The sequence below is a fragment of the Meleagris gallopavo genome, chromosome 1, assembly GCF_000146605.3.
Source record: "Meleagris gallopavo isolate NT-WF06-2002-E0010 breed Aviagen turkey brand Nicholas breeding stock chromosome 1, Turkey_5.1, whole genome shotgun sequence".
Taxonomy (NCBI): Eukaryota; Metazoa; Chordata; class Aves; order Galliformes; family Phasianidae; genus Meleagris; species Meleagris gallopavo.
Window position 1 is genome coordinate 89,961,140 of NC_015011.2, and position 25,958 is coordinate 89,987,097.

The 25,958-nt window shown below is 44.2% G+C and overlaps 1 protein-coding gene across 4 annotated transcripts; it reads right to left on the bottom strand.

Moving 5' to 3' along the window:
• Window positions 1-8,472: 8,472 nt before the first annotated feature.
• Window positions 8,473-14,211, bottom strand: LOC100543285 (zinc finger protein 239-like). Of its 4 annotated transcripts, none has more exons than XM_010721658.3 (4): window positions 14,117-14,211; window positions 13,269-13,395; window positions 11,433-11,517; window positions 8,473-11,001 (listed from the first exon to the last, which is right to left on the bottom strand). In XM_010721658.3, exons 3-4 carry the CDS (start codon window positions 11,476-11,478, stop codon window positions 10,085-10,087), a joined length of 963 nt encoding a protein of 320 aa, XP_010719960.1. In that variant the 5' UTR covers window positions 11,479-11,517; window positions 13,269-13,395; window positions 14,117-14,211; the 3' UTR covers window positions 8,473-10,084. The 4 variants fall into 4 exon arrangements, with proteins under 4 accessions (XP_010719960.1, XP_010719955.1, XP_003202897.1 ...); XM_010721653.2 differs by having other exon boundaries at window positions 13,269-13,428; window positions 14,117-14,199; XM_003202849.4 differs by lacking the exon at window positions 14,117-14,211 and having other exon boundaries at window positions 13,269-14,094.
• Between the last annotated feature and the right edge of the window lie 11,747 nt (window positions 14,212-25,958).

Consider the following 25,958-nt stretch of genomic DNA (forward strand, 5'->3'; position numbering starts at 1 on the left):
ATGGGAAAGGAAGAGTAATGTCCGCAGACTTGATGCTGTTGTAGTTTTTTTTGCTAGAAGATGAATGACACAAGAATGGCTTTCTTTTCCACACTTTTCTTCCTGGCCAAAGAAAGATTAGCCTGTAGGAACATATTATACCTGGATCTGTCTGGCAGTACAGTTTGAGAAACAAAATTTTAAGTACATTTTGATCTTTTCTTATCATTAATGTATGTTCCTAGGAAAATCACAGTGCAGTTAACAAAAGGCTGGCGGGTGGTTTCCATCTGAGGTCTCCAAGGCCTTGAGGGGTCTACAGTGTTACTCAACATGCCGTTTAAAATTAAGCATTTCACCCTGACATATAATAGCACTGTCAAGCAAAAACTATTAATATTTTGTTGGTCTGAAAATCTTGAGAGGTCCTATGCCATGGATTTTAGGGAAGTTTAACCTGCTGTCCTTTCCATCAGACATCCAGCAGACCCAGGAAGAGTTTCACCACATGGAGATTTGTTTGCATCTGCAACAGTGATTGTGTCAGAAACGGGCCCACTAGCAACATGTCTGTATCAGCATAAACGGATCATCTGAAAAGTGAGGGGTGATGTAGAGTTGGGCTTCCATCTCCATATTTGCACAACCCTAATGACCTATGACTCTTGGATGAGCAACACACAAGCAGGAAGACAGAAGCTGGTAGGAGTCACTTGTTTCAGAAAAGAGTAATGGTAGCTTTGTGCTTATACCAACTTTAAGAGCACCTGCAGGATGCTGGCACTGGAAAATAATGAGCCTGATTATTGCACTTAATCTGAAAGTGATGGGGTCTCAAATTATAAATTTTCCAGTGATCAATTTTTATTGCTGGCATAAAGTTTAAATCTTTTTCATACAGGATATGGATGTCTGAGTCATGTTGATGATGCAGATGGTTTTGTTGCCTTCAAATGAAGCATCACAACAGTGACTAGCTAAGAAAACAACCAAGATGATAAGTGAATCCTGTAAAAAATTATAAGCCCTTAGAGCAACAGGAGGATCAAGTATCAGTGCTAAATCTGACTGTGCTGTCAGTAGTGTTATCTGGGTTTCAGAAAAAAGTCTCGACATAATGGGAAAGTAAATACCAATAGTAACGACTTCTCAGTAATCCCATTATGCCTTTAAAGTATATTGTAAAATTTCCATGGGGTGAGTTTAGTGCAAATATTCTCAGACCGTTTATGCTGAAATGGAAAATTAACAAAGGCAGCACCTTGAATACTTAAAAACTTGGAGAAACTCTCACCTGAGACAGATAGCCAGAATTATTCTCTGTGTTGGCATAGAACTATAGAATCCTGGAATGGTTAAGGGTGGAAGGAACCTTAAAGACCATCTAGCTCCATCTCCCCTGCCATGGGCAGGAACACCTTCCACCAGCTCAGGCTGTCCAGGGCCCATCCAACCCAGCCTTGAGTGCCTCCAGGGATGGGACATCCACAGCTTCTCTGGGCAGCCTGTGCCAATGTCTCACATTGAAGTGAAGAATTTCATCCTAAATCTCCTAAATCTAACCTAAATCTCCTCTGTTTTAGTTTAAAACCATTCCCACTTGTTGCTATTGTACCATGTAAAAAAATCAGTCTCTATCTTTTTAATAAGCTCCCTTTAAGTTCTGAAAGACCTTAATGAGGTCCCCCTGGGGCCTTCTCCAGTCTGAACCAGCTCCCTCTGCCTTTCATCATAGGAGAAGTGCTCCAGCCCTCTGATGACCTTTTGGCCTCCTCTGTACCTGCTCCAACAGCTCTGCATCCTTCTTGTTCTGAGGGCCTTGGCTTGGACACAGTATTCCATATGGAGCTTCACAGAGGCAGAACTGAGGAAGACAATCCTCTCCCTCGCCCTACTGGCCACTCCTCTTTTGATACAGCCTGGGGTACAGCTGGCCTGGGCCGTGAGTGCACACAATGCACACTGCTGGCTCATGTTAGCTTTTTGTCCACCAGGACTCCCAAGTCCTTGGCAGAGCTCCTCTCCCAGTTGATACATATCTAGGATTGTTCCAGTCCAGGTGTAACACCTTGCACTTGGCTGTGCTAAACCTCATGTGGGCCCACTTCTCAAGCCTGTCATCTGGATGACATCCCTTTCTTACACTGTGTGAGCTGCACCACTCAGCTTCATGTTGTCTGTAAACTTGCTGAGGGTGCATTCGATCCCATCGTCTGTGTCACTGTTAAAAATGCTGAAAAGCACTGCTCCCAGGATAGACTCCTGTGACTGGCCTCCACCTGAACATAAAGCTGATCACTTTGGCTGCAATCATCCAACCAATTCCTAACCCACCAAACAGTCCAGCCTTCAATTCAGAGATAAGGATGTGGTGTGAGACCATGTCAATGTCCAGGTAAATAACATCAATTTCCCTTCGTTGTCCACCAAACCATTGCTCCATCACAGAAGACCACCAAATTAGTCAGGCACCATCTGCTCTTGGTGAAGCTATGCTGGCTGTCTCAGCTCACCTCCACATTTATCATGTGCCTTAAAATATCTTCCAGGAGGATCTGTTTTGTGATCTTCCCAGGCACAGAAGTGAGGATCATGGGTCTGTAGTTCCCTGTGTCTTCGTTTTTTCCTTTCTTAAAAGTAGGAGTGATGTTTCCCTTTTTCTCACGTTTGTCCAGGCCCTTTCAGATGACATCCCTTCCATCTCTAATAACAACTACACCACTCAGCTTGGTGTTGTCTATGAAGTTGCTGAGTGCAGACTTGATCCCGCTGTCTGTCATTGATAAAGATGCTGAAGAGCAACAGTCCCAAAACAAATTCCTTTGGGACACCACTCATCACCAGCCTCCAGCTGGACATTTAGCCATTGACCACAATTCTCTGGCTGTGGTCATCGAGCCAAATCTTTACCAACTGAAGATGGGGAAAGAAATGGAAACTGAAGTAAGCATAGTAGCCCTTTTTATTAAGTCAGAGATGGCTACCAGCAACATGCCCCAGGCCTGCCTTACCTATGCAGCCAGCGCTGCCAGTCATGTGCTGAGCTTCCTTGGAGTTCCAGCTCCCACTGTTGTGTGGATCCCTCAGCAGCACACTGAATTGTGATTTTAACTCTGGATTGTGACTCTGAAGGTCCCTGCTGACCATGGATCAGCAGTTAAACTGCTTTCTTGTCCTTTTTGTTACAACAAGCCCACTCTGGGTGGGTAATACTAGTTCACTAGTTCACCTGCAACAGAAACAGACAAATAGTTTGGCAACCGATTAAGGACTTGTACATACAACCTCCCTTTGAAGAGTGCCCTGAAACGGGACATAAAAATTTGTGGGAGGGAGTAGCAAAGAAAATATCAGGATCAGACACCTTAAGACAGAATTGATCTCATAAAGGGAAAATTCATTCTCTGAGAAATTTTTTCAAGTATTAAGAGAGTTAGCACGTAGAGGCCACTGTTGGAATGTGAACAGCCTTCCCCAGTAACACAGTAGTCTGACATTGTGCAGAAGAGCTTTTCTTGGCCCATTTGCCAGCTTGCTTCCACAGTCCCAGGTCATCCTGAGTACCTAACTGCTAATGTCTCTTTTGACCAAAGGTCCCTTCCAAAGCTGCTTCTCTGAAGAAACACAGGGCAGTCACTGGCCTGCACAAATACAGATCCCTGAGCAGAAGCAATCACAGAGCATTTTACAAGTCAAATATAGCCACAAACTTTTATAAAATTATAGAATCATAAAATGCCTGGGTTGAAAAGAATCACAATGATCATTTAGTTTTCAACCCCCTGCTATGTGCAGGGTCGCCAACCACCAGACAAAGCTGCCCAGAGCCACATCCAGCCTGGCCTTGAATGCCTCCAGGGATGGGGCATCCACAACTTCCTTGGGCAACATGTTCCAGTGTGTCACCAACCTCTGTGTGAAAAACTTCCTCCTAATATCTAGCCTAAACCTCCCCTGTCTCAGTTTAAAACCATTCTCCCTTGTCTTATCAATATCCACCCTCGTGAACAGTCATTCCCTCTGCTGTTTATATGCTCCTTCAAGTACTGGAAGGCCACAATGAGGTACATAAATACAATGTTTATCATGCCTGGACTATTCCGAAAATAAAATAAGTCGTTGAGACCGTTCCACTGAGAAAATGCTCACAGCTATGTTTTTTCCTTTGGGGACCTTTCACATGAAGCTGTGGGTGAGTTCTGTTCTGTGTCACTAAAAAGTACAGATCTGGGACATGTGGAAATGAAAGCTGAAGTGGCTTTAGCTCACTCTTTAACTGGGCCAGGAGCAAACAGACCTTTCGCATAAGCCAGGTGCTGCAGAACTGACCCTGACTCCTGGAACCTCTGTGGGGCAGCACCGCCATCTGGCTATAATGGTGTATATGCTTTGTGTAGCAGCTGAGCTGCCAAATGCGCTGTCGTCAGTCACTTGGGGCTCCTGAAGCCGTTGTCCTATTACCTGGGAGGTCAGAGAAGAGATCCTCGTGCTCTACACGATGGGTCAGCTATTGTTTTTGATACCATCTCAAAAGTGCCAGCATCAGAAACAGAATGATATTAATAGGAATAAATTAGAGGAATATGCCATGATTCCCAGGCCAATTCTCTTGTGACCTTTGTAACTGCTTCTGGACATTCACACCTGCCTATACAGGGGCCTTTGCTGGGAGAGACCTTCACCCCCTCTCCCAGTCTGCCCTTTGCTCTTCCATGCATGTGATCCCTCTCGGACTGCTCTGCATGCTCGACTGTTCACAGCTGACCTTCAGCCCGGGGGCTTCAGTCAGTTTGGCTGTGGACTGAATTTTGTTTAAAAAACAAAACAAAACAAAACAAAACATTTTTACCACCCTATAAAAGCAAAAATTACAGGAAGCACAAAACAAAACCCCAAGCCTTCCATCTATTCTCAAACGCAAGCAGAGATGTTCCTGGAAACATTTTAAAAATTCAAGCCAAAGACGATTTCAAAACAAGTGGGTATTGTTTCCAGTCCCAGGGCAACTGCAGTAAGAGCTCTGAAGAGCAAACAACAAAAGTAAACCCATTCAGATTTCTTTGTCCTTGGTGAGAGCAGCAGCAGAGGGAAGGAAGCAGTGCTTCATCACTCAGAGAGTGCAAATGTGACTCCAAGATGATGTGTTACATCTGAGTTTAAAAGTATGTCAGGCTGATTTAAAAGCAGATCTCAGTCAAGGAAATGGCATAGTTTTCATCTCCAGTGCCTCTTGGTGGATTTCACTTGCTCACTTATCTTTATTCCTGCAAAGCCTTTATTTGTGCCCTGAGAGCCACGTGACCTCTGTGCCCAAACACCAGATGAATGTGGAGGCGATGGGGAGCTCCTGTGCACCCGTGTCACCCAGCCTGCAGAGCACCAGCACTGACCCATCACACATCACTCACGTGTTGGCAGCCAGGGGCCTGCTTTTCACACACCCTATTGAAAATTCCAGCCATGGCTATAGTCCTCTTGCTGTTTGTCACAGAGCTGTTGGTTGTATTTTTCTTTTTCTTTTGTTGCAGTTGCTCATCTGCAACAGCTTTGTTTCCCCCATTATGCAGTGAGGGAGCAGCTTTCTTTGCTGTGCTCAGCTTTTGCTATTTTGCTTAATTTCTCCTTCTCACCTGTAATGAAGTTATTTCCATAATGGGAGGCTGGAGGGAGTGTCAGAAAGACACACTGCTCTGTACAGCGACAATACAAGCGCTTTGACAGCTTTCTGGGACACATCCTCACCCTCAGTTACTAACCATTATACATTCACCATGCTTGCAGTTTCCAATTTGTTGCTTTTGAGTTGTCACCATGGAGAATAAAAGCAGGAAAAGCTACTCCCAATCTGCCTTTTTATTACAGAATCATAGAATTGCAGAATCATCTGAGTTGGAAGGGACCCTTACAGGCCATCCAGTCCAACCCCCCTGCAGTGAACAGGGACACCTACAGCTCCATCAGGAGCTCGGAGCCCCGTCCAGTCTGACCTTGAGTGTCTCCACAGATGGATGCACTTGATGCTCAAGAGTCTGCTAAATGATTCATTTATTTAATCCCTTGAAGTTACCTGTTCCCTAGCAAAGCCAGAACCTGTGTTTCCAGAGGCCTCAGTTCTGCTCACCTTGCACTTGCAAGGACTTTAACCTCCAGGAAAGTAGAGATGGGGTAAAACCGCAATGTAAAATGCTACAGGCTTACCTCTGACAGATATGCAATTAGCAAAATCATAGTTTGCATGCAACTTGGTGCGGCCTATTTACAGACTGCACTGTGCACTCCTCACAGCCAGAAGCAGCTGATGCAGTGCAGGACCTACCTCTCTGCTCATCAGCTTGGTTGCAAGCTGCACAAATACATATTCACCCAATGTGACAGAAGAGACAAGCATGCGTAGCAGGCTTGTAGACTAAGGCACACTTTCAGTTGCACTGGGTGAGTGAAATGTGGTTTGTTTCTTTTTAAATAGAAATATGTATAAATATATGTATAAATATATGTAGTCATTTCTGTGTTCAGTTTCGGGAAGAGAGATCAGAGGCTGCCTTCTGCTCAGGCTGTTGTGGTGCCTGAGTAGAAGATGTCATTCTCCAGCTTCAGTAAGGTGCAACTTAGGCTGGTTCTTGTAAATGGTAGTAAAAGGAAAGAAACCTGTATCAAGAGGTCTCCATGAGCAGCCTGTCATCCTGATGAGAGACGCTTCTTAATCAAGCAAAGATACCATACTGTAGCTGAAACAATTCCTAAGGGTCTCAACTTCTCTGATCATATCAATGAGTTTGCACAGAACTCCCAAATACAACAGGTTTAGAGGACTTCAAGCAAATTAAAAGTCTAAAAGTTTTCATACTCAGGTGCGTGCAGCACATAGAGTGCTTTTCAAATTATCTTTGAAGAGCTTTAGTATAGTTTTGTTCTACTGCTGAGACCTTTGAAAGGAAAAGTGCAGGTATCATCTCAGCTATTGCTCAGCAGATCTGAGATCTGTACACCTCTGTGAATAGCTCATCTTCGCTTGTAGGCCAAACTGTTTAAAAACAGTCCATGCAGCTAAGCTAAACTGGTTCTTCTTTGAGCATCTCAATTACACTGACTTCATGATCAAACTCATACAATCATGAAATATTCTGAGCTGGAAGGAACCCACTCTGTGAGCATTGTCCGAGCTCTCCTTCAACTCTGGCAGCTTGAGGTTGTGCCTGCTGCCCCAAGGGGAGAAGAGGCTGAGGCCATGGCAGAGCACCCTACTCCCACCCACATCCTTGTTTTCACAGCTCTACTGTCACAGTCCCTGTCTGCTTGCTCAGCAGAGTGCTCTCTGCCACACAGACAAAGTGACACCAGAGCATCATAAAGGCCACTAAACCAGGGATGTGTCTGTGATGCAATGATGACTTCACTATGACACACAGCGGCTGTCATGGCTGCCTAGGCCTGCGCTGCACCCGGTGTCCTGAAGTGTGGACATTTATAATGGCAGGAAGAACAAGCTTGAGTGTACTGGGCTCATTTGGCAAGGTGCTGATGGTGGAGGGTCTGCAGAGCTGACCGTGCTGAGAAGGGACCCCACGGTGGACAACCATTTTCAGACACCAAGGGCTGTATGTCCTTCTTACACTGTGGTGCCCAGATGTGGCATTGTGGACCTTTCTTAACACCTCCCTCGCTTTCAAAGGTAAGGAATATGAAGCTGAATTGTATGCTCTGCGTTTTGGACTATAGCATTCATAACTATTGAACAGAGTGTGAAATACCCTGGCCTGATGTGGCCAAGAAGAGAGCACTGCGAGCTGCCTAAAAGAGTGATGTACATGAAGACTCAATGGGAACAGATAATACCCATCAGTAGGTTCTCTGTGTCCTCTTTGACAAACAAACAGAAGCAGATGATTGTGCCAAGGAGTTCATGTGGCCTACTATTACTTGGCTTCCGTGCCCCTGGCATGTTTAATTTGCCATGTAGAAGTAATAGTTCTGTTCACGGCATTGTTTTGCTCCTAACACAAATGTACACAAGATGCTGGTATTGCAACTCAGTTATCAGCCAATTTATGAGAGAGAATAACAACTTCCATTTAGCATCAAAACATTTTTGGTAACTGGATGTGTAGAAAGGACACCAAAAATGAACTGTAGTTTTCATCTTACTGTGGCAATGTCCTCCTGACATGGCTGGGAGAGTGCAGAAACAACAAAGGAAATGTGTCAGGCTTTTCCAGGTCTGGTTCTTCCTAGAAACATTAACAAAAAAAAGTGCAACAAGGAGACAAACATCTTAAACGTCTTCTTTCGGAACTAACAGCAATACTTGATGTGTTATTTGCTTGTTGGCTTGCCTATTCTTACACCAAGCTTGTCACTGATGTGTACCACAAACCCTAGTGCTTGTGAGACTGTGGTCTGGATTGGACTAGTACAGTATAAAATGAACTCTCTTGTCTTTCATTTTACAAACATGGATCTTTTCATGGATGTGATTGAGGGCACAGTCACGGGAACAATTAACCAGTACAGATTTATTAATTCAGGCTCCTGGGAGAGAGTGGGAGCAGAGTGAGGGCAAACAATTTAAACCAGCTCTATTGCCAGTGGAGCACGAAGCTGAGCCCTGCATGAGAGCAGCTGGAAGTTAAGGTGTGCTACATTACTCAGTCAATCACAATGCTGCTGTTCAGAGCTTGCTTCTTTCAAGATCCCATGCTTTTCAAGCTGGACCTTCTTTTGATCCTTACTGATATCTGCTATTTCGAAGCTCATCTTCATGAGAATGCTCATTGCTAGCATTAGGCTGATAAACAATACTGAAAATAGAAATTCTACAGAGCAACAGATTCAAGCAATTCGTTTTCTTGCTAAAGCACACTCTGATTTCTTCAACTGTTTGGCTCCGTGGGTGGAACAGGCATTTCAGTATATATTGCTACGTTCATTACAGGGAGTTCTTCCGCGCTAGAGATATTAACATATTTGTTATTACTGCCAGTTCTCTCCTCCTCCGTACCAAGCAGTCGTTTGAGCTAAATTTCCTTGTAAGGACAGACTCCCAGCAGTAGCATTTTCCTCCTCAAAGTGAAGATCTCTTCAGAGGTCAGTTCATTCTGCTTTCTCAGAATTCTTCCTCCCCCATATTCCTTAGACAGTCATTACTAAAGAAGATGTCAAAACCACCTGCAAAAATTCATGGGAACTCTAGAAATGGATGTCAACATCACCTCTTTGAATCATTAACAACTCAAAGGCCGTGTTAGAGTTAAAAACTTTTATGCAAGAAAAGATGTTTAACACTGAATACAAAATCGGTTTGACATTGCTTATTTTGAAACATCATCCTCTTTCTTTTCATCAACTGTCAATTAAAAATCACAATTAAAAAAGTCATCCTAAATACTTTTAGAAGCCTTATAAAAACATTCATAAAGTGCCACCCACAAAAGCGCCTAAACAAGAATCTGAGAGAAGTACCTATTAGGATGTTAATTTATTTAATTGCTGCTGAGGACAAAGCTGTCAAACAGCATCATCATCTGAGAACCTGCCAATTTAACAGCTCTCCAACCCAGCAGGAACACAGTTCCACAGACATGGCCCACACAGAGGATGGCTGGGCCTGTGACATATACTCAGAGGCATCCAACTCTGTGTTGCAGGGGTTTGAAATAAATAGCTAACACCACCTAAACCCAAGAAAACTGTCAAGTGGGAGATGTGGATTCTGAGGGGAGCAATCATGCTAAGCTATGGCTTTACAACAAAGGCAAAACCCAGGCAATTTTTACAGAAAACAGATTTTAGGACAAAAATCACAACCCTCTAAGAATAACAAAAGAAGGCACTAATCCTTGGAACGTCTCTATGTTCTCCCTCCTGGTCTTGGAAATACCATACGGTAAGTACCTTTTTTTCCTCATCCCTGAAAGAGGGGCTGAGAACAGCCACCCCACGCAGAGAACCTGCACTAGTTCATTCAGTGCAGGCTGAGTGCCTAGGCAGCGCTCACAACCGATTTACCCAGAAGGGCACAGGCTCTGAGGACTCCCTGCCCCCAGTTCACAGCCCATATGAAGCATGCAACAGCACCAGGTCCATGGGCCATCATCCACGTGGCCAACTACCCTGTATGGTGCTTTTGGTGGCGCACCAGCTGGGGCTGGAAACGAAAGCTTGCTCCGCACTGGCTGCAGCGGTACGGCTGCTCACCCGTGTGGATGCGGGTGTGCTTGATGAGGTTGGAGTTGCCACTGAAGCCCCGGCCACACTGGCTGCATTTGTAAGGCTTCTCACCGGTGTGGGTACGAGCGTGGTTAATGAGGTCGGAGCTCTGCCCAAAGCGTTTGCCACACTGACTGCAAGAGTAAGGCCGGACACCGCTGTGGGCCTGCTGGTGCTGAAGGAGGTGGGAGTGCTGGCTGAAGCTTTTCCCACAGGCTGAGCACTTGTAGGGCCGCTCGCCTGTGTGCATACGCTGGTGTTTGATGCAGGTCGAGCTGTCGCTGAAGATCTTCCCACACTCGCTGCACACGTAGGGTTTGAGCCCGGTGTGGATGCGCTGGTGCTTCAGGAGGTTCGAACTCTGGCTGAAGCTCTTTCCACACTCTGCACAAGTATAAGGTTTCTGGCCAGTATGGACCCGCCGGTGCTGGATGAGGTGGGAGCTCTGGCTGAAGCCCTTGCCACACTCCCCACACAGGAACGGGCGCTCCCCGGTGTGCATTCGCTGGTGCTGGATGAGGTGGATGCTCCGGCTGAAGCCCTTGCCACACTCGGAGCAGATGGTGGGCCGTTCTGCACGAGGGGCTCGCCGTGGGGCTGCCACCCTTCTCTCTTGTCTTTTCACCAGGCTGATAGCAGAGCAAGGCAGCTTAACCTCCTCTGCCTCCCTGCGGTCACCTCGCAATGCCTCTGTGGAACCACGTTGACTTCCATCGCCGTTCTCCAGCTGTTCCTCTTCTCCTACGGATTCTGCTGCCAACAAGTCCTGCAGATCTGTGCTTGCAAAGAGATTCAGAAAGGGATCAATCTCAGCACCTGGAAAAAATGACAACTAGTTGCTGTAATCACTTATTGCAATTATTGCTGAGAGACAAGGGTGGCAGAGAACAGGTGAGCTCTTCTCCCAGAGAGTATGGTCTGCACTGTGTAGGAGAAGCAGTTACAGGGAAGGACTGGGATCAAATATAAAACTAGTTGTGAGAATGCGACCCAGAGCAGATGTGCCACAAAAAGCAGTGCCAAGGGCAGTGCAATCAGCCTTTCCTTGCCCCCAGGAAATCTTCACATTCTGTCTTCTTAATATTCTGTCTTTCATACATACTCTTAATAGCACATTGACAAGGCTGCAGTGACAGGGAAAGAGATCTCAAATCAAGCTAGATGAAATAAAGTAGTTTGAAGAACACTGCAGAAGCTCAAATTGCTTCTTGCTTTCTCCATATTTATAAACTCATCTTATTCCTTACCCATGTCCTTTGAGGCCTTATGATCTTGATTTTCTCCTTGGTCCATCTGGGCAGGTTATGTCAGGTTCACCAATCAGGAATCCTCCTTACAAAAGCAAACAAAATAAATCTTTGTTGAATATTCAGCAATAGTGTCACATAATAGGCCTTAAAATCTACTCCCCCTGCTGAATACGGGGAACATATGGAGAAATTGCTTAAAAGAATGGAACAATCTGAGCAACAAACGTTTATGGGCATCCTGTGCACCAGTGAGGTACCTGATGTCAGATATGTTTTATTTTCTTATAGGAGATTCAAGGTTGCCTCTTTTCTGATGACCAGTACATGAGGAGATACACCAGATGCGCTGGACTCAGAATTGAGGGACAGCAATAATAGCAGCAATAAGTTTAAAGAAAAAGCAAAACTCAGACAATCTGCATGCACAGTTGAATTGGAGGCATTTCTGTAATAATGACAACAACAAGAATAATTACTATCTTAAAATTATTCTAAATGGAAAATGACTCTTTAGTCACCAGAGCATGATTTTCTTATTTGCTATCTCAATTCTCCTCTCACCTCCAAGGAAAGACTCTCAGGCTGAGGCAGCTAAGCCAATAAAACAGGCAATATGATGTCATGTCTATTCCTACTGAATTCTGGCAGATCCCTGCTTGGCAACTCCAACAATTGCCACAAATGCAATTATTGGGCAGGTTGGTCTTACAAAGGCCACCAGCACAAAAGGTAGGCACTGGCAATTGATGCAAAAAAAAAAAAGCAGGAGAACAGAGAAAGTACAATGGCATGAAAAAGGTCCCACTTTATTTCAAAAAGGAAGAATCAAAGGTGGCAGGGGGAGGAACCCAGCTGGGTGAATCTAGGACTGGAGAATTATATGCATCACAGCATTTCTAGGAATATTTTTAAAGTATTTAAGACATTATGCTTGTTTGCTTTTTTTTAAACTCTCCTTTTAATCTTTAGTTCCCTAAGTGCCAGCTAGTACCCTTTCAGGAACATTCTCCCAGAACTATGCTTCAAACTACCGATCCTTGTTTATGTATGGCTGAGCCATGGGAAAAGTACATTTCTGGACAGCAATTCAGCTGCAATTGGTTAACTGGACAGATGGCCTCTGGTGCAAACAAACAGCATAAAGTGATGGGTGTTTTGTTGTGGACTGCTTCAGTCATCACCAACAGCTATTTAATGAAAGGTAATAAGCAGTAAGAGATTAGATGGCGTCAGAATTAAGGGGACAACTCAGAGGAGGGGAATGGTCCTGAACAGACACCACTACTGAGAATCTCTGTTGCAGCAGATTGATGGTAGGAGCCAACCCAGCTACCAACATGCTGCAGTGTGTACCAGATGACCTGTTCCACCCAAAAGCAGGAGCCAAAGCCCCATGCACACACAGGCCTTTTCCCTGAGCGGCTAACCACAAACAGCAGGGTTTCCCTGTCAAGGGTGTACAAATGGGAACTGCAGAGAAGCAGTTCAGAGGTGGTACCAGCATCTTGCTAGAAGTCTGACCACAACTACCAGGGGAAGTCTCAAAGCACGCAAACAAGGCAGAAGGAAGAGTTCACTTCTGAACCTGCAAAGACCTCCTGATGCATGGCTGCTGTGCTCAGATTTGCTATGGCAGCAAAAAGCAGACAGTTATATATTGACAGGCTAGCCTGGAGTAGGGGGTTTCCTCCTTTCCCATGATCAGTCCTCTCTCTGTGAAAGGAGGAGACTGATCTCACCAACAGAGAAGACAGTCCTTCAGGGATCGACAATCCATTGCCTTTACCTCAGCTGTTTGCTGACGGCTCTTCATTTTCTCTTCTGACCACTCACCTCCATAGTTGTCCTGTGGCTCCATCAGATTGTGGAGGCTGTAGGAGTCATCCCAGCGTAGAGCTCCATCTCTCAGGCTCCTTGGGGTCCTGCAGTCTGCTCCTGAAGTGCTGTCGCTGAGCGTTCTCTGCATGGTCACCCCGGGCACCAAGGCATGAAGCTGCCATTCAGAGCAAGGTGTGAATATCCCATGCATGGAAGGGACCCACAAGGATTACTGTGTCCAACTCCGGACTCCACACATGACCACCCAAAATCCAGACCCTGTGTCTGAAAGTGGTGTCCAAGCACTCCCTGAACTCCGGCACATGGGGCCCATGCCCATCACCCTGGGCAGCCCGTGCCATGCCCACCGCCCTGTGGTGCAGAACCTGTTCCTGATATACAGCACTAGCTGGCGATGCTCCCCCTGAAGCAGGAGCTGATGTGCTGAGACGGGCAGGAGGTGGGGTGGTCAGGGCACTGCCATAACACCCAAACAGGGATGAGAAAAAGAAGCGGGAGACGTGGAGCTCTGGGGAACCGGGGCAACATGTGAGGCTGCCTGTGTGCAACAGAGATCGGAAACTGGGCAAGAAGATGCTTTTGCCTGCGGCAGGTGAAAAGCGATGGGACGGGGGAACTGCGCTACAAGCAAGGGACGGGAGAACACAGGGACAGCGGCTAAAGCGGAGACTGGAGTAAAAAAAGGGCAGTCGGCCCTCCCCTCCTCTCTTCCGTCTCTTCTCCGGGCAGGTCCTTCCTCCACGATGCCGACAGACAACGACTCTGCCGAAGCTTCCAACCCGTGCAGCCCTCTCCCGGCCCAGCGCTCCACTGCCGCCCCGAACCAGCCGCCCAACGCCTACCTGCAGGGCGCCCGCTGCCGCCCGGCGCCGCCACGCTTCCTGCTCCGCAGGCAAAGGGCGCTTCCTGGGCGGGGCGGCGCGGCCGGGAGGCGTGCGGGAAGGGAGTGGGGAAGCCATGAGGGAAGCGGGCTGTGAGGGAGGGGGTCGTTCCCGCGTGGAGCTGCCCAAGGTCCCAACCAACCCGGCCTTGAGCGCCTCCAGAGATGGGGCATCCACAGCTTCTCTAGGCAGCTGTGCCAGACCCTCACCGCCCTCTGAGTATCTTAGAGAAGCTTCCCTGTTGCACTGGGCAACATAAGGAAGGGCTCACCTTGGCCTCTACAGGACTGAGTTCGAGCTGTGTCTGGAGACTCCCTCCAGAGCACAGAACACATCAGCCTGTGACAGTGAGCTGATGCAGCACTCCTGATGTGCCCACGGAAATCTTAGTGTGCCCTAAGTACTATGGAAACTGCAGTAACAGGGAAATGAATAAAGTTCATTTTTTGTCATGCTGAGGCTTTAAGGATCAGTTTGCGTTATGACTTTCTGTTGGAGAAGTCGTCTGACTGATACAAGCTCTTTAGACTTACTGAGTCTGAGCAGATGGAGAAATGGCCGTCAACAAAATAAGCTGAGAATATTGAAATAGGGTGAATGGGAGGGTTAGATTGGATGTTAGGAAAAATTTCTTCTCGGAAGGAGTGGTGAGGTGTTGGAATTGGCTGCTCAGGGAGGTGGTGGAGTCACCATCCCTGGAGGTGTTCAAGAATCATGGAGATGTGGCACGAGGGATATGGTTAGTGGGCATGGTGAGGATGAGCTGATGGTTAGACCAGATGATCTTAGTGGTCTTTTCTAAGCTAATGATCCTGTGATTCTGTAGCCTCATTGGTCTGTAAAACAGTACAGCCGTCAGGCACATTGCTGCATCTGTGTCATGTTTGCAGCACAGCACCTTCACTTAGAAATGTGGAAGGCAGAAGATCAATATGTTTGCAGTCAAAGTACAAACATATAGAGAAGAATGAATGATGAAAATATCCTGCACATGAAACTACAGTACTGACCGTGGCTTAAATACTGATATGAAGAAACATTGGGCTCAGGCATCAGACTGCTGTCCAGCATTAGTGAAGGCAACTGATGAATTCATTTTCAAATACAATGTTGAGAAGAAGGTGATTGGAAACCCTTGGTTTCAATCCACCATGACAAATCCCGTCTAACTACCGTGATTGCCTGCTATCCAGACATGACTGGTGGTGTGGCCAACAAAGACTTAACGTAGTTTAGCAAGTAGAAGGCCAAAGTTCCTCACACATGTCAAAATAATCATGTGCATGAGTACGGACTGAGAATTGGCTGTCTGAGTGAGTGCCATGTTGAACAGGATCTGCACACCAAGCAGAATACAGCCCAGTATGTTCCAATTACAAACAGGGCAGCCTGCATACAGGGCTACATCAGGGAAGGCATGGCTGGCAGGTCGACAGAGGTCATCATCACACTCTGTTCAGAGCTGGGGAGGCCACACCTGTAATACTGTGTCCAGCTTCAGGCCCTCCAATTCAAGAAGGATATGGAAAAAAACTGGGCAGGATGTCCAAGTTGCTTAGGAGCCTAAAACGTGAACAGTGAGCAGAAGCAAACTGTTCTGCATAGAGCGAAATGATAAAACAAGTTTGGTTTAAAAAATCAGGCTGGACACTGAGAAATACTTCTTTGTTGTGGGAGTAGTGTATGAGAGGAGCAGGCTACCTTACAGGGTGCTGATTCTCCAATCTTGGAGACTTGAAACTTGGCTGGACAAACTCATGGCAGACCTCTTCTAGTACTGGTAGTAGTTGTGCTTTGAGCAAGAGGTTGGACTGCAGAGGTCTTTTCCAATCAACATTTCAGTGATTCTACAAGCAACCATGCATGTGTCGTCCCACAGGCAACACAATAATTACAAATTGGTAATTGGGGAGAAATCTTTTCAAGAGAGTTTGGCTGTCTTAAAAATGTGGAAAGCAGTAAAGTGCCCAAAGTGGGTAATGTAGTTGTATTTCAAGGAAAAGAGAAACCAAGTGTCTCCAGGCTGATAAAAATGGTAAAATGGTATTTACGAATTCACTATTAAAATACAACTACCTCAATCTAGTTGGATGCTTTTGGAAAAGTTCCTGCATTTCAAAATAACTTTGTTCAGAAACACTCCCATGTCAAGTCTTGGCTCCATTTAGTTGCTACTGCACAGCAACTTTACTGTTTGGTGAAGCTTCATTTGGCTAATGTTTTGGAAGTACCCTTTTTTTTGTTTGCTTTGACAAAGCTGATATACTGTTTTTTAAAAGTTCCATGCATTTAGTGTTAGAAATGCTTTTTTATTTATTTATATGTCTTTGAAACAACCTAAACAGCTGAAATGACCAAAGATGTATGTCTAATGAAGAGTTTGTTAGAGCAAAGCAATGAAATCTGATGAGAATTACAGTCAATAAGGGTAAGCACTACACTGGGGAATAATTAAGTTTCCACTTTGCTGTTAGTTCTAGCAAACCCTCAGCTTTACCATTCTGTTGGTGTTGTAGTGCCTGAATGAATGCCCTATCTACCCAACAGTCTTTATAGTAATTACTTTACATTTAGCTCAACTGCCATCTGAATACAAGGGAGGAAGGTCTTAAGGACATTTGAGTGATTGTGGCTGCCCACTGAAGATTATTTCTTAAATTTAGGTATTGATCAACCATTTTCACTTGAAAGAGCAGAGCGATATATCAATCACTCAAATGTAGAGCATCATTGCTCTGCACAGCTGCTAAAAGAGTAACAAACAGTAAGACAGTTTGCTGTCTTATTCTTCTTCAAACGCATTTAGCAGAGAACACAACTGTAAATATTTTAGCTTTAAACCAGAGACACGCTTTTCCATACCCTAGAAAAGATTGCTTGTTAACACTGCAGAAAGCACAGTGCCTTTCCAGAGGACACTGACATCCCATGGTTTGGATTGGAAGTACCAAAGCTCTCCCTTCACTTTCGCAGCTGTTTCTGATACGGGAATTACAGAATCACCAAATAGCTGAAGTTGGAAGGCACTTCTGGAGGATCACCAAGTGCAACGCTCTGCTCAAACAAGGAACCTACAGCAGTCTGCCCTGGGTCACATCCAGTTGGGCTCTGAATATCAGGTTTACTGTCTCTGTTACACACATCTGTATTCTATTTCATGGGGGGTGGGAAGACCCCTCCCCTCCTTACCCCCTACTTATTATTGCTTCGGCAGTGCTCTTAGAAAACCCTCTGGGGGCTAAGAATCAGAAAAATGAACAAAAACAACAATAGCAACAAAGCTCAACAAAGAAAACCCCACGCCACCAAAACAAAAAAAATACCCCATGAAAACAGGTAGGGAAATTAAATTGAGGAGTCTCTCAACAGACACTGGATTCTACGAATGCTATCTTCAGGAAACATTCAGTTTACATAGCCTGCAAACTAAACAGCTCAGATCATTTGGTGGACTCACCATCACTGGAGGTGTTCAAGAACCATGTGGCACTGAGTGGGCATGGTGGGAATGGGTTGGTGGTTTGACTGGGTGATCTTAGTGGTCTTTTCCAACCCTAATGATACTAGGATTTTACGTTGTTTTGCGGCTTATCTCCCTGTTGCACAGGAATGGGACGTTCTCTTTTATAAGGTGATAGCAGGTAATGTTTGTTGGTAGTAGCAAACTGCTTTCCAAGGGTTCATTAATCATTTAAGTCCACCTCATGGATGTAGCAAGTTCTGTGCTCTTTTGTTTTTGGCTTTCCCTTAATACCTGCAACTGAAGTGTGAGGAGTAGTTTATGTCCCTCCACCCTCCAATATCTAGGAATAACTGAACATTTTCAAGGAACTGTTACACAGGACTTGTTATCCAAGGAAAAGAACAACAGATGCAGTGTGTGTGTTGGGCATAGGTTAGGTATGTAGAAAACCATAAAAAAAAAACACATATTGAGCACCTGAAGTGAGGTGAGAGGAAGTGGCAGATATCCATTCATTTCCCAGGAGTTTTTGAGGAGGTTATGGGGTACTGCTGATGTACCCCTATGCTGGGAGGGCTATCAGGCATTCAGAAGCATTGGGAAGGCAGCTGGGATGTGTCAAGAAAAACATCTTGTACAGCGGTGAGAGAATTGAAGGGGAACCACCAATGTGGCAGTTATCACTTAAGCTTGTATTTCGACAGGGCAAAGCTGCAAATTGTTTGTACAGCTGTGACTGTGCTCTGCTGATTTTATTTGCCAGCTATATAAATGTTCCAGTGTGTGCTGAGAATTTTGCTTTCAAATAGCTGGAGAATAACATATCTGTGTACTGGAGGGGGCAGCCTTTCCCCGTTTCTTCCCCTAGGCAGCCTGGTGTTGAATAACTTCAGTGTCAGCGATGGCTGATCCAGAAATTGAATGATATTAACATGGCTATTTGTTTAAATATGCATTTTGTAGCCCTCATCAAGGTAATTGCGTTCTGCAAAGTTAAAGATAGCAGCCTTGGGTCCCGTGGCAGCTTAATTTGAATTGGAACCGATTGCTTGACAAGGTACAAGTGAATCTGTGTACCTGAAATTGCATACACATGCCTTATCAGCCCGAAGGTAATGATATGCAAATGATTTGGGCTTCAGTGGTCTGTGGGTGCTGAGAAGCAGTGATTTGCAAAAGAGTCTTTCAGCAGTTCAGCTGCTGATGAGAACACTGGTATCTAGTGCCTGGGGAGGGCTGTATGCAAGGCTGTCAGAGGTAGGCTGGGGTCACTCAGCTGGTTTCTTGTGTGCCTTTTCTAATTACACTGATTGCCTGAGGGCCAACTAAGCCATAGGGAGCTTAAAACCTAAACTGAAGTACAGCTGTACATGGATACATGTGCATATGCTCATGTATGCACACGCCTCTTCATCTTAGCATGAGAATTATGAAGGGCATGCTAAAGTTTACAGGACCAATGTGACTAATGGTGCAAGTCAACACCTTTCCACTTTGAACCTGAATGAATTCATTAAGCTCTGCTGCTATTTTGAGCTGTGTAAAGACTCAGCCAATTTCTGACTGCCTGACTGAAGTGTTGTCCTTTCAGTTACAAGGGATATCACCAGTTTAGTGTGTCGGGATGGAAGGAAGAGAAAGTTTGCAGTAAATGTGCAGTAGTGTGAATGGCTGCCTTTCAGGCCTGCATGGCTTATGGAGCTCATTAAGCTGGCTTAGGTGTAGATTACAATACCTGGATTGGTACTGGGGAGGATGCTATTGAAGCAGCACACTGTTCATCTTCGTTATGGTTAAAGAGGGTAATTGTTGGTGTAGCTGCTCTGCCCCAGGGGTCTTTTGTAGTCGAATGATGTTGGCTTCCTATGGTACTGGCAGACTCCAGCTACTTCTCTGGATTTATTAGGGCACCCTGTCCATTTGTATCTCTTTGGTGCAGTACTGTTTAGACTTCTTGTATGTGATGGCTTTTTGTGCTTACTGCTTCTTGTTGTTGGTTTGAATGTTTTCCTGTTGAAAGAAGCTAGTTTGTGGTTTTTGTCTTTTTCTTTTGAATGCGCCATTGTAAATTCTTAGTCTTCAGAGTGCTGCAGTGTCCATGGTGTGTGTACTTGCTGAAACAAGGCAGTAAAGATGACCCACAAAGCTATATTTCATGATCAGACATATCCAGAGAAGGCAGCAATGAAAGTTACAGAGACTCTGATCAAGTTCACACACCAGAAGTGCTTGTCTTGTTGATTACCTGCATAGCAGCAATTTTTTTTTAGTCATGCTGTGGTCTTTAGGGCGGTCGCATTTCTCTCTCATTTTCTATATGAGTGCAAACCATGTAAGCAGTTATTTTGGATTGCTGGTGCAAATAGGCTGACATACATTTTATCTTATGCTCTCAGATACGTGCACTTCTGTGTGTCTGTACTTGGATACGGGGCATTGCTTGATAAGCAGAAGGAGAGGTGACCTGCTTTCCTCCCTACAATCTTGTCCATTTTGAGGACATAGGAACCACAGACCTCTCTGGAGACTTGCAGAAGTTTGGTCTCACTTGTATTCCTTTGGCCTATCAAGAAGCACTTTGCGTTATCTCCCATGGATTGTTTTATTGATGTCATGTATGCTTTGATGAAAAACTAGAAGCTGAATGGGATGTATGGCAATATTTTGGTGTTGCACTATTTTACATAAACAGTTTACTTTGGGAAACTTTCACTATTGCAAATGAATGTGATACAGTTCTTTGTTGTCAACACCTTCTTCTGGTTATAAAACTAAGCACTTGTTGTGGTTTAACCTGGCTGGCAGCTAAGCACCACGCAGCTGCTTGCTCACTTTGCGCCCACTGGGAATTGGGGGAAAGAAGTAAAACTTGTGGGCTGAGGTAGTTTGATACGAAAGAAAAGGGAAGAGAAAAAAGAAGAAGAATGCTCAAAACAAGTGATGCATAACATAATCACTCAGCACTGATGCCCAGCTCAGTCCCTGAGCCGTGGCAGACATGCAGCCAACTCCCCCAGCTCTTATTGCTGAGCATGATGCCGTATGGCATGGGATGGATGGAACATCCTTTTGTCAACCGGGTCAGCTGCCTTGCTGCGTCCCCTCTCAGCTCCCTGTGCACCTCTAGCACCACAGTATTTTTGCAGAGGGGCAGAGGAGCAACTGTGCAGATGCACAGGTCCATCACCAGCACACAGTCTTCATTTGTTGACCTGCAGGTCATGCTTTGCTCTGAAGTTCTGCACACAGTAGCAATGCCAAATGTATTTCTGATGGTTTTTTTTCTTTTTTCCCCCTATGAAAAGCAGTCTGATGGTGCTAACTTCAGCAATAACAGTTATGACATAATGAAAAAAGGGATGTTCATAGCTGCTACATCTTTGTTGCTGTGGTTGAAGCCACAAAGTGTGTATTACAAATAAAAAAAAGCTGTTCTGTGTGCCTGAGAATTTTATGTAGAGTTAGCATCCTTAGTATCCTTTAAATATTTCTACTCACCTACATCAAGTCACATCGTTCACTGGTGAGACCTAGGTTAATGGGGTTTAATGATTTCTTGGTCAATAAGCCCATGAAAAAGTGTATACATCATAGTAAAGAAAAGACCCTTTTTGAAATGTTATCTTTTTTTCACCTTCCAGGCTGCATTGCATGCACTTGTTATTCTTGAAGGTAATAATATTTGTTTACTTAATTCCTAATTCTGTAGCAGCAACGTGCTTCTACATTAAGCTGGGATTTAAAACAGTGTGTATGCATTCCTGGAGGTTTATGCTGCTGGGTTTACTAATTGCAGGATCAGGGCAATATTTGAGGGATAGGCTGAAAGAAAATTGCTTGTAATGACTTTGTTCTGTGTGTTGTATTTTCAGCTCATGGTAATGTGACAACAATAAACAACTGTGTGTGTGACTATGTTACTTTTTACCTTGGCTATCTCCAGTGGGGGCAGCCTTTTCATATCTGGGACAGGGGAAACGTGCCCTTAAAGCACAGGACATATAACAATAGTAGACACAGCCAGTGGATTCACGTCTTTTGTAATGGAGCACTGATGCTGTGCATCATTGTGAAAAAGGATGCAGGACAGTACAAAGCTATGATATGCATCAGCTCCTGGTTTTGTCCCTATGAAAGGGTATTTTTGCTACATGTGCGTGGGGTGTAAATTCTCATTTTAACCTTACTCTCTCAATGCACAGGGATGCTTACATTATCATGTCATAGAATCATAGAATGGGCTGGGCTGAAAAGGACCACAATGATCATCTAGTTTCAACCCCCTGCTATGTGCAGGGTCGTCAACCACCAGACCAGGCTGCCCAGAGCCACATCCAGCCTGGCCTTGAACACCTCCAGGGGATGGAGCATCCACAACCTCCTTGGGCAACCTGTTCCAGTGTGTCAGCACCCTGTGAGTAGTGGTTACATTATGATATGTAGGATGTGTGTTCATGGCTGGCATCTTCTGCCTGTTTGTTCTTGAGTTCATGTACTAACCTCATGAGACTACTTGCATGTTACGCTTTTCATGAAACATTTATTGCACTCACAATTAGTATCTACACAAGTCTAGAAACAAGACCCTACCCTTAAATGCAGCCATCGCTTCATTTCACATCTTGATTTTGCTATCTTCTTATCAGCTGCTTGAAATTACCAGCTACAAAAATTTAAGATCTTAATTTTGAAATCTGTGCTAAAGTGGCTACTGAGGTCAACTCAGTCCAGCAAGGTTTACTGAAAGTGGTGTTAGCCTTCACTACCATTTCAGTGTGGGCAGAATTTGAAGTCCATTGGACTCTTTACTTAGGGCTTCATAAATTATTTTTTCAGATTTCAGATTTTTTTTTCTACTGGCTTTAGTTTTATATTGACTGATTTGAGAGTTTTTGGGTGAAAGAATTAAGAACAAATAAGAAAATCTTTGCTTGTTGGCCAAAACAATCTAGAATTGCCCAGAAGCAATTGCCTTATTAGAAGCAAAAAATTATTATTAGTGTGGGAGTTATTTTCATTCAGCCATTGAGACTGTAGTAATTTTATAACTCGGACATGTTGAATTCAAGTTATGACAAAAGACATAGGATTTATTGTTTCCACACAGCAGCTGTTGTAAATGCCAAGATGTGGTTCTATAGGAAAACTATTAAAACTTAGTCTTTTGAGTTTTGGTCAGTGTTGAAGACAATCTTCTAGATGTGTCCCGAGGTGTTAATACATATGACAGATGCTGACTCATAATACACTTTTAATATGTCTTGTTACCTCCCAGTAGAATTCCACTGTCTTAAATCAAATCCAAGTAAACTGCTTCTTCAGCACGACAAGGAAATGGACTTCTTATGATTCTTAGGGAACTGTTCAGGGACTTAATTCATTATCTGCCTTTCTTTTAAGAGTAAGCTCTTGTGGCATGCAAGTACCAAGCAGATAACTTGTAAACCTGTGTGGAAATGCTTCCAAGGTAGTAAAAGATTTCAAAAAGCAATTATGTGTGATATCCTATTGTCCCTTAATTAAATACTCAAGTGTGCATTCTTTCAACAGGATACCTTGTCAGAGGGCTTCTAGGCAACTGTGTTGTCATCAGAAGAAAGACAGCCAGTGGCCCAGATAAGAAGGCAAACAGTAAATGTCTCTGCAGTGTACCACAACAGGGCTAGTGTCTTCCCCAATGGCAGCTTGAACCTTTGCCTGGTGCAATGGAGAGATGAAGGAGAGTACATGGCAGAAGGATGTGACAAGGATAGATTGCATTTGCGTGAAACTTTTAACCTGGAACTGAGCAGTAAGTCTGAGTGTCCTATGCTTTTTTGATAACATATTTTCAATAGGTGCCCTTGCTCTGATTGCAAATCTCACCTTCTCTTTGGGTTACAAAATGATTAGAGAGGTCTTTTCCCAAAAGATGTATGTTTAGAACAATGAAATATCTGGAAAAAAAAAAATTTTTTTTCATTTCTTCCCTTCTATTCTCTGAGTGTGGCTGTGTGGTATGATTGAAGACTAAATGTGTGGCTTGCTGGGAGCAGCAGAGCAAGGAGATGCACTTCTATGGAAAATCTGGAAAACACCATTTAGATGGTGCATGCTACTCTAGCAGGTTTCTTTTTCCAGAGCCTATATTCAAAGGTTTCTAAGCTGATGAATTTCAACAAAATGATGAGACATGACTGATTCCTTTCCCTCTGAGATGAGCCTTGCTTATGGTATCCTTGCCAGCATGCATGGAGTCAAATAAAAATGTAGGAAATCTCAGTAGAACTCCAAACTGGGAGAGGATTCAACCAAGGTCAGTATTCCTGTGGTTTACCTAATGTTTGACTCAAATTCAAATTGTATTTTGTAACAAGAAGCCAGGCTTCAATCCAGTCTTGTCACTCTTCTGCCTAGGTGGGAGGGGGTCCTTGTATGCCCAGGCTGAAGTCTGGAATGAGTGTTTGAGGCAATCATGTGCCTGAGGGCTTTTTTTTTGTTGTTGATTTTAGAACAGTTTTTCAGATTTTAGGAAGTCCTGATGCATCCCAAGTCTTTTCCAAAGCACAGGAGACATAGCTCTTGGATGTGATGTAAAACCAAATCCGGATCAGAGAGGCATGTCTGGCTTTGTGAAAGCGCTCTAGCTACAAACTCATGTGTCCTTCCTCAAACTGCCTTTGTTCCTTTCAGTACATGCAATGGCCTTTTCCATGATCTTCCCAGGCACAAAACTGGCCTGTAATTCCACAGGTCTTCCTTTCTCCCTTTTTTGAAAAAGAGACTGATGTTTCCCTTTTTCCAGTCACTGGGGACTTCATTTGACAGTGTAACTTTCAAATGGAGAGTAGCTTGTAGACCACATCAGCTAGTTCCTTCAGGACCTTGGGATGCATGTCATCTGACCCCAAGACTTGTATACGTTCAGCCTCATGAGTAAGTCTCTGCCATGCTCTTCTGCTGTAGGAAGGGGCCTGAGGATGGGGATGGTCTGAGGGTGCATGTGGAATGCAATTTCAAGCTCGCATGTAACAATTTATTCTTAGGGACAGGCTTTGCTCCTGTGGTACCAGTGACCCTTTACCCATGCAGAGGTAGAGCTCAGTGTGAGCTAAGTAGTCTACAGTCTACAGCCTCCTCAGCAAGTTTTGCAGTCCACCCAAAGGTCTGTGCCGCTGCAACATCCTGGTATTTTACCACTAACCTAAGTTTGTCCATGTGAGCTACAGTAAAGAGCTGAGACTGTAATGGCGATGCAAAATATGAAGTGGCTACACTTGATTTATTTGTCTTGTGCAGATAGCTAATTAATGTTTTTAGTATCAATTAATGTTTTAAGACTGGATAGAGTGCCACTAACTATAGTTTATCCATTATTGGGCCAACCTTAATGTAGTGATGAAAAAGCTGTGTATGCAGATGGAATGGAAAAAGCATTAGTAAAATGGAGAAAAAGCTATCTTACTGCAAGTTAGGTTATTAAGACAGTCTTATAACATATCTCCCTGTACTGATTTTTGTGCTGATACTTCCAGTAGAGCAAAGAACATTCCCAATTAGGAAAATATAACAAGAATATTCCTGCTTGTGGTCACTCTATGGCATGTAAAATACCGCAGCAATGAATATACATTTTTCTCCCCTCAGGATTAGAAAGATCTAAAGAAATCACAGGATTTATTGGTGGATCCATATTCTTGAATCTAACAGAGATGATGCTGAAACAGTTCTCCCACGTAGTCTGAAAAAAGGAAAATACAGAAGTAGCTTGGATAAATGGTTCTTGGTCTTGGTACCATTGGGAATATGTTAATAGGTCTGAGGTTGTGTCTAATTACAGTCTCTGACTAGACAAAATTCAGATAAGTGACAGTGGCATGTATTTCATAGAAGTGAGTGACAGATACGGGAGAATTGTGTATGAAGGCATCACTAATGTGAATATTGGTGAGTACCATTTAAAAATGCAGAGCTTTTTTTGTCCAGATTCAATGTTCAAACCATTTGTCTATTAGATTATGTAAGAGATTATGTACTGGATTACCTACTGGATTACGTAAGAGATTGCCCCAAATGCACAGAATGCATGAGCAATCATCTAATTAACAGGTAGATGAAACGGAGACTACTTGATGTAAACTTTCCTGGATAAAGCTGGGCATTCTTTTGCCAGCTTGACTTTCAGCCAAAGACTGAAGCTGGCTGATAGTGTCATTTTACTTATTCTTTCTTATTCCTTGTGTTACTCCAGTGTATGTTGGAAATATTGTCATCTGTGAGTGGGGAGGCAGTAAATGCTTTATCTTTAAGTGCTTGCTGGTTTAGATATATCAGAGGGACCTTCTTGTAAATTCGAGTTTG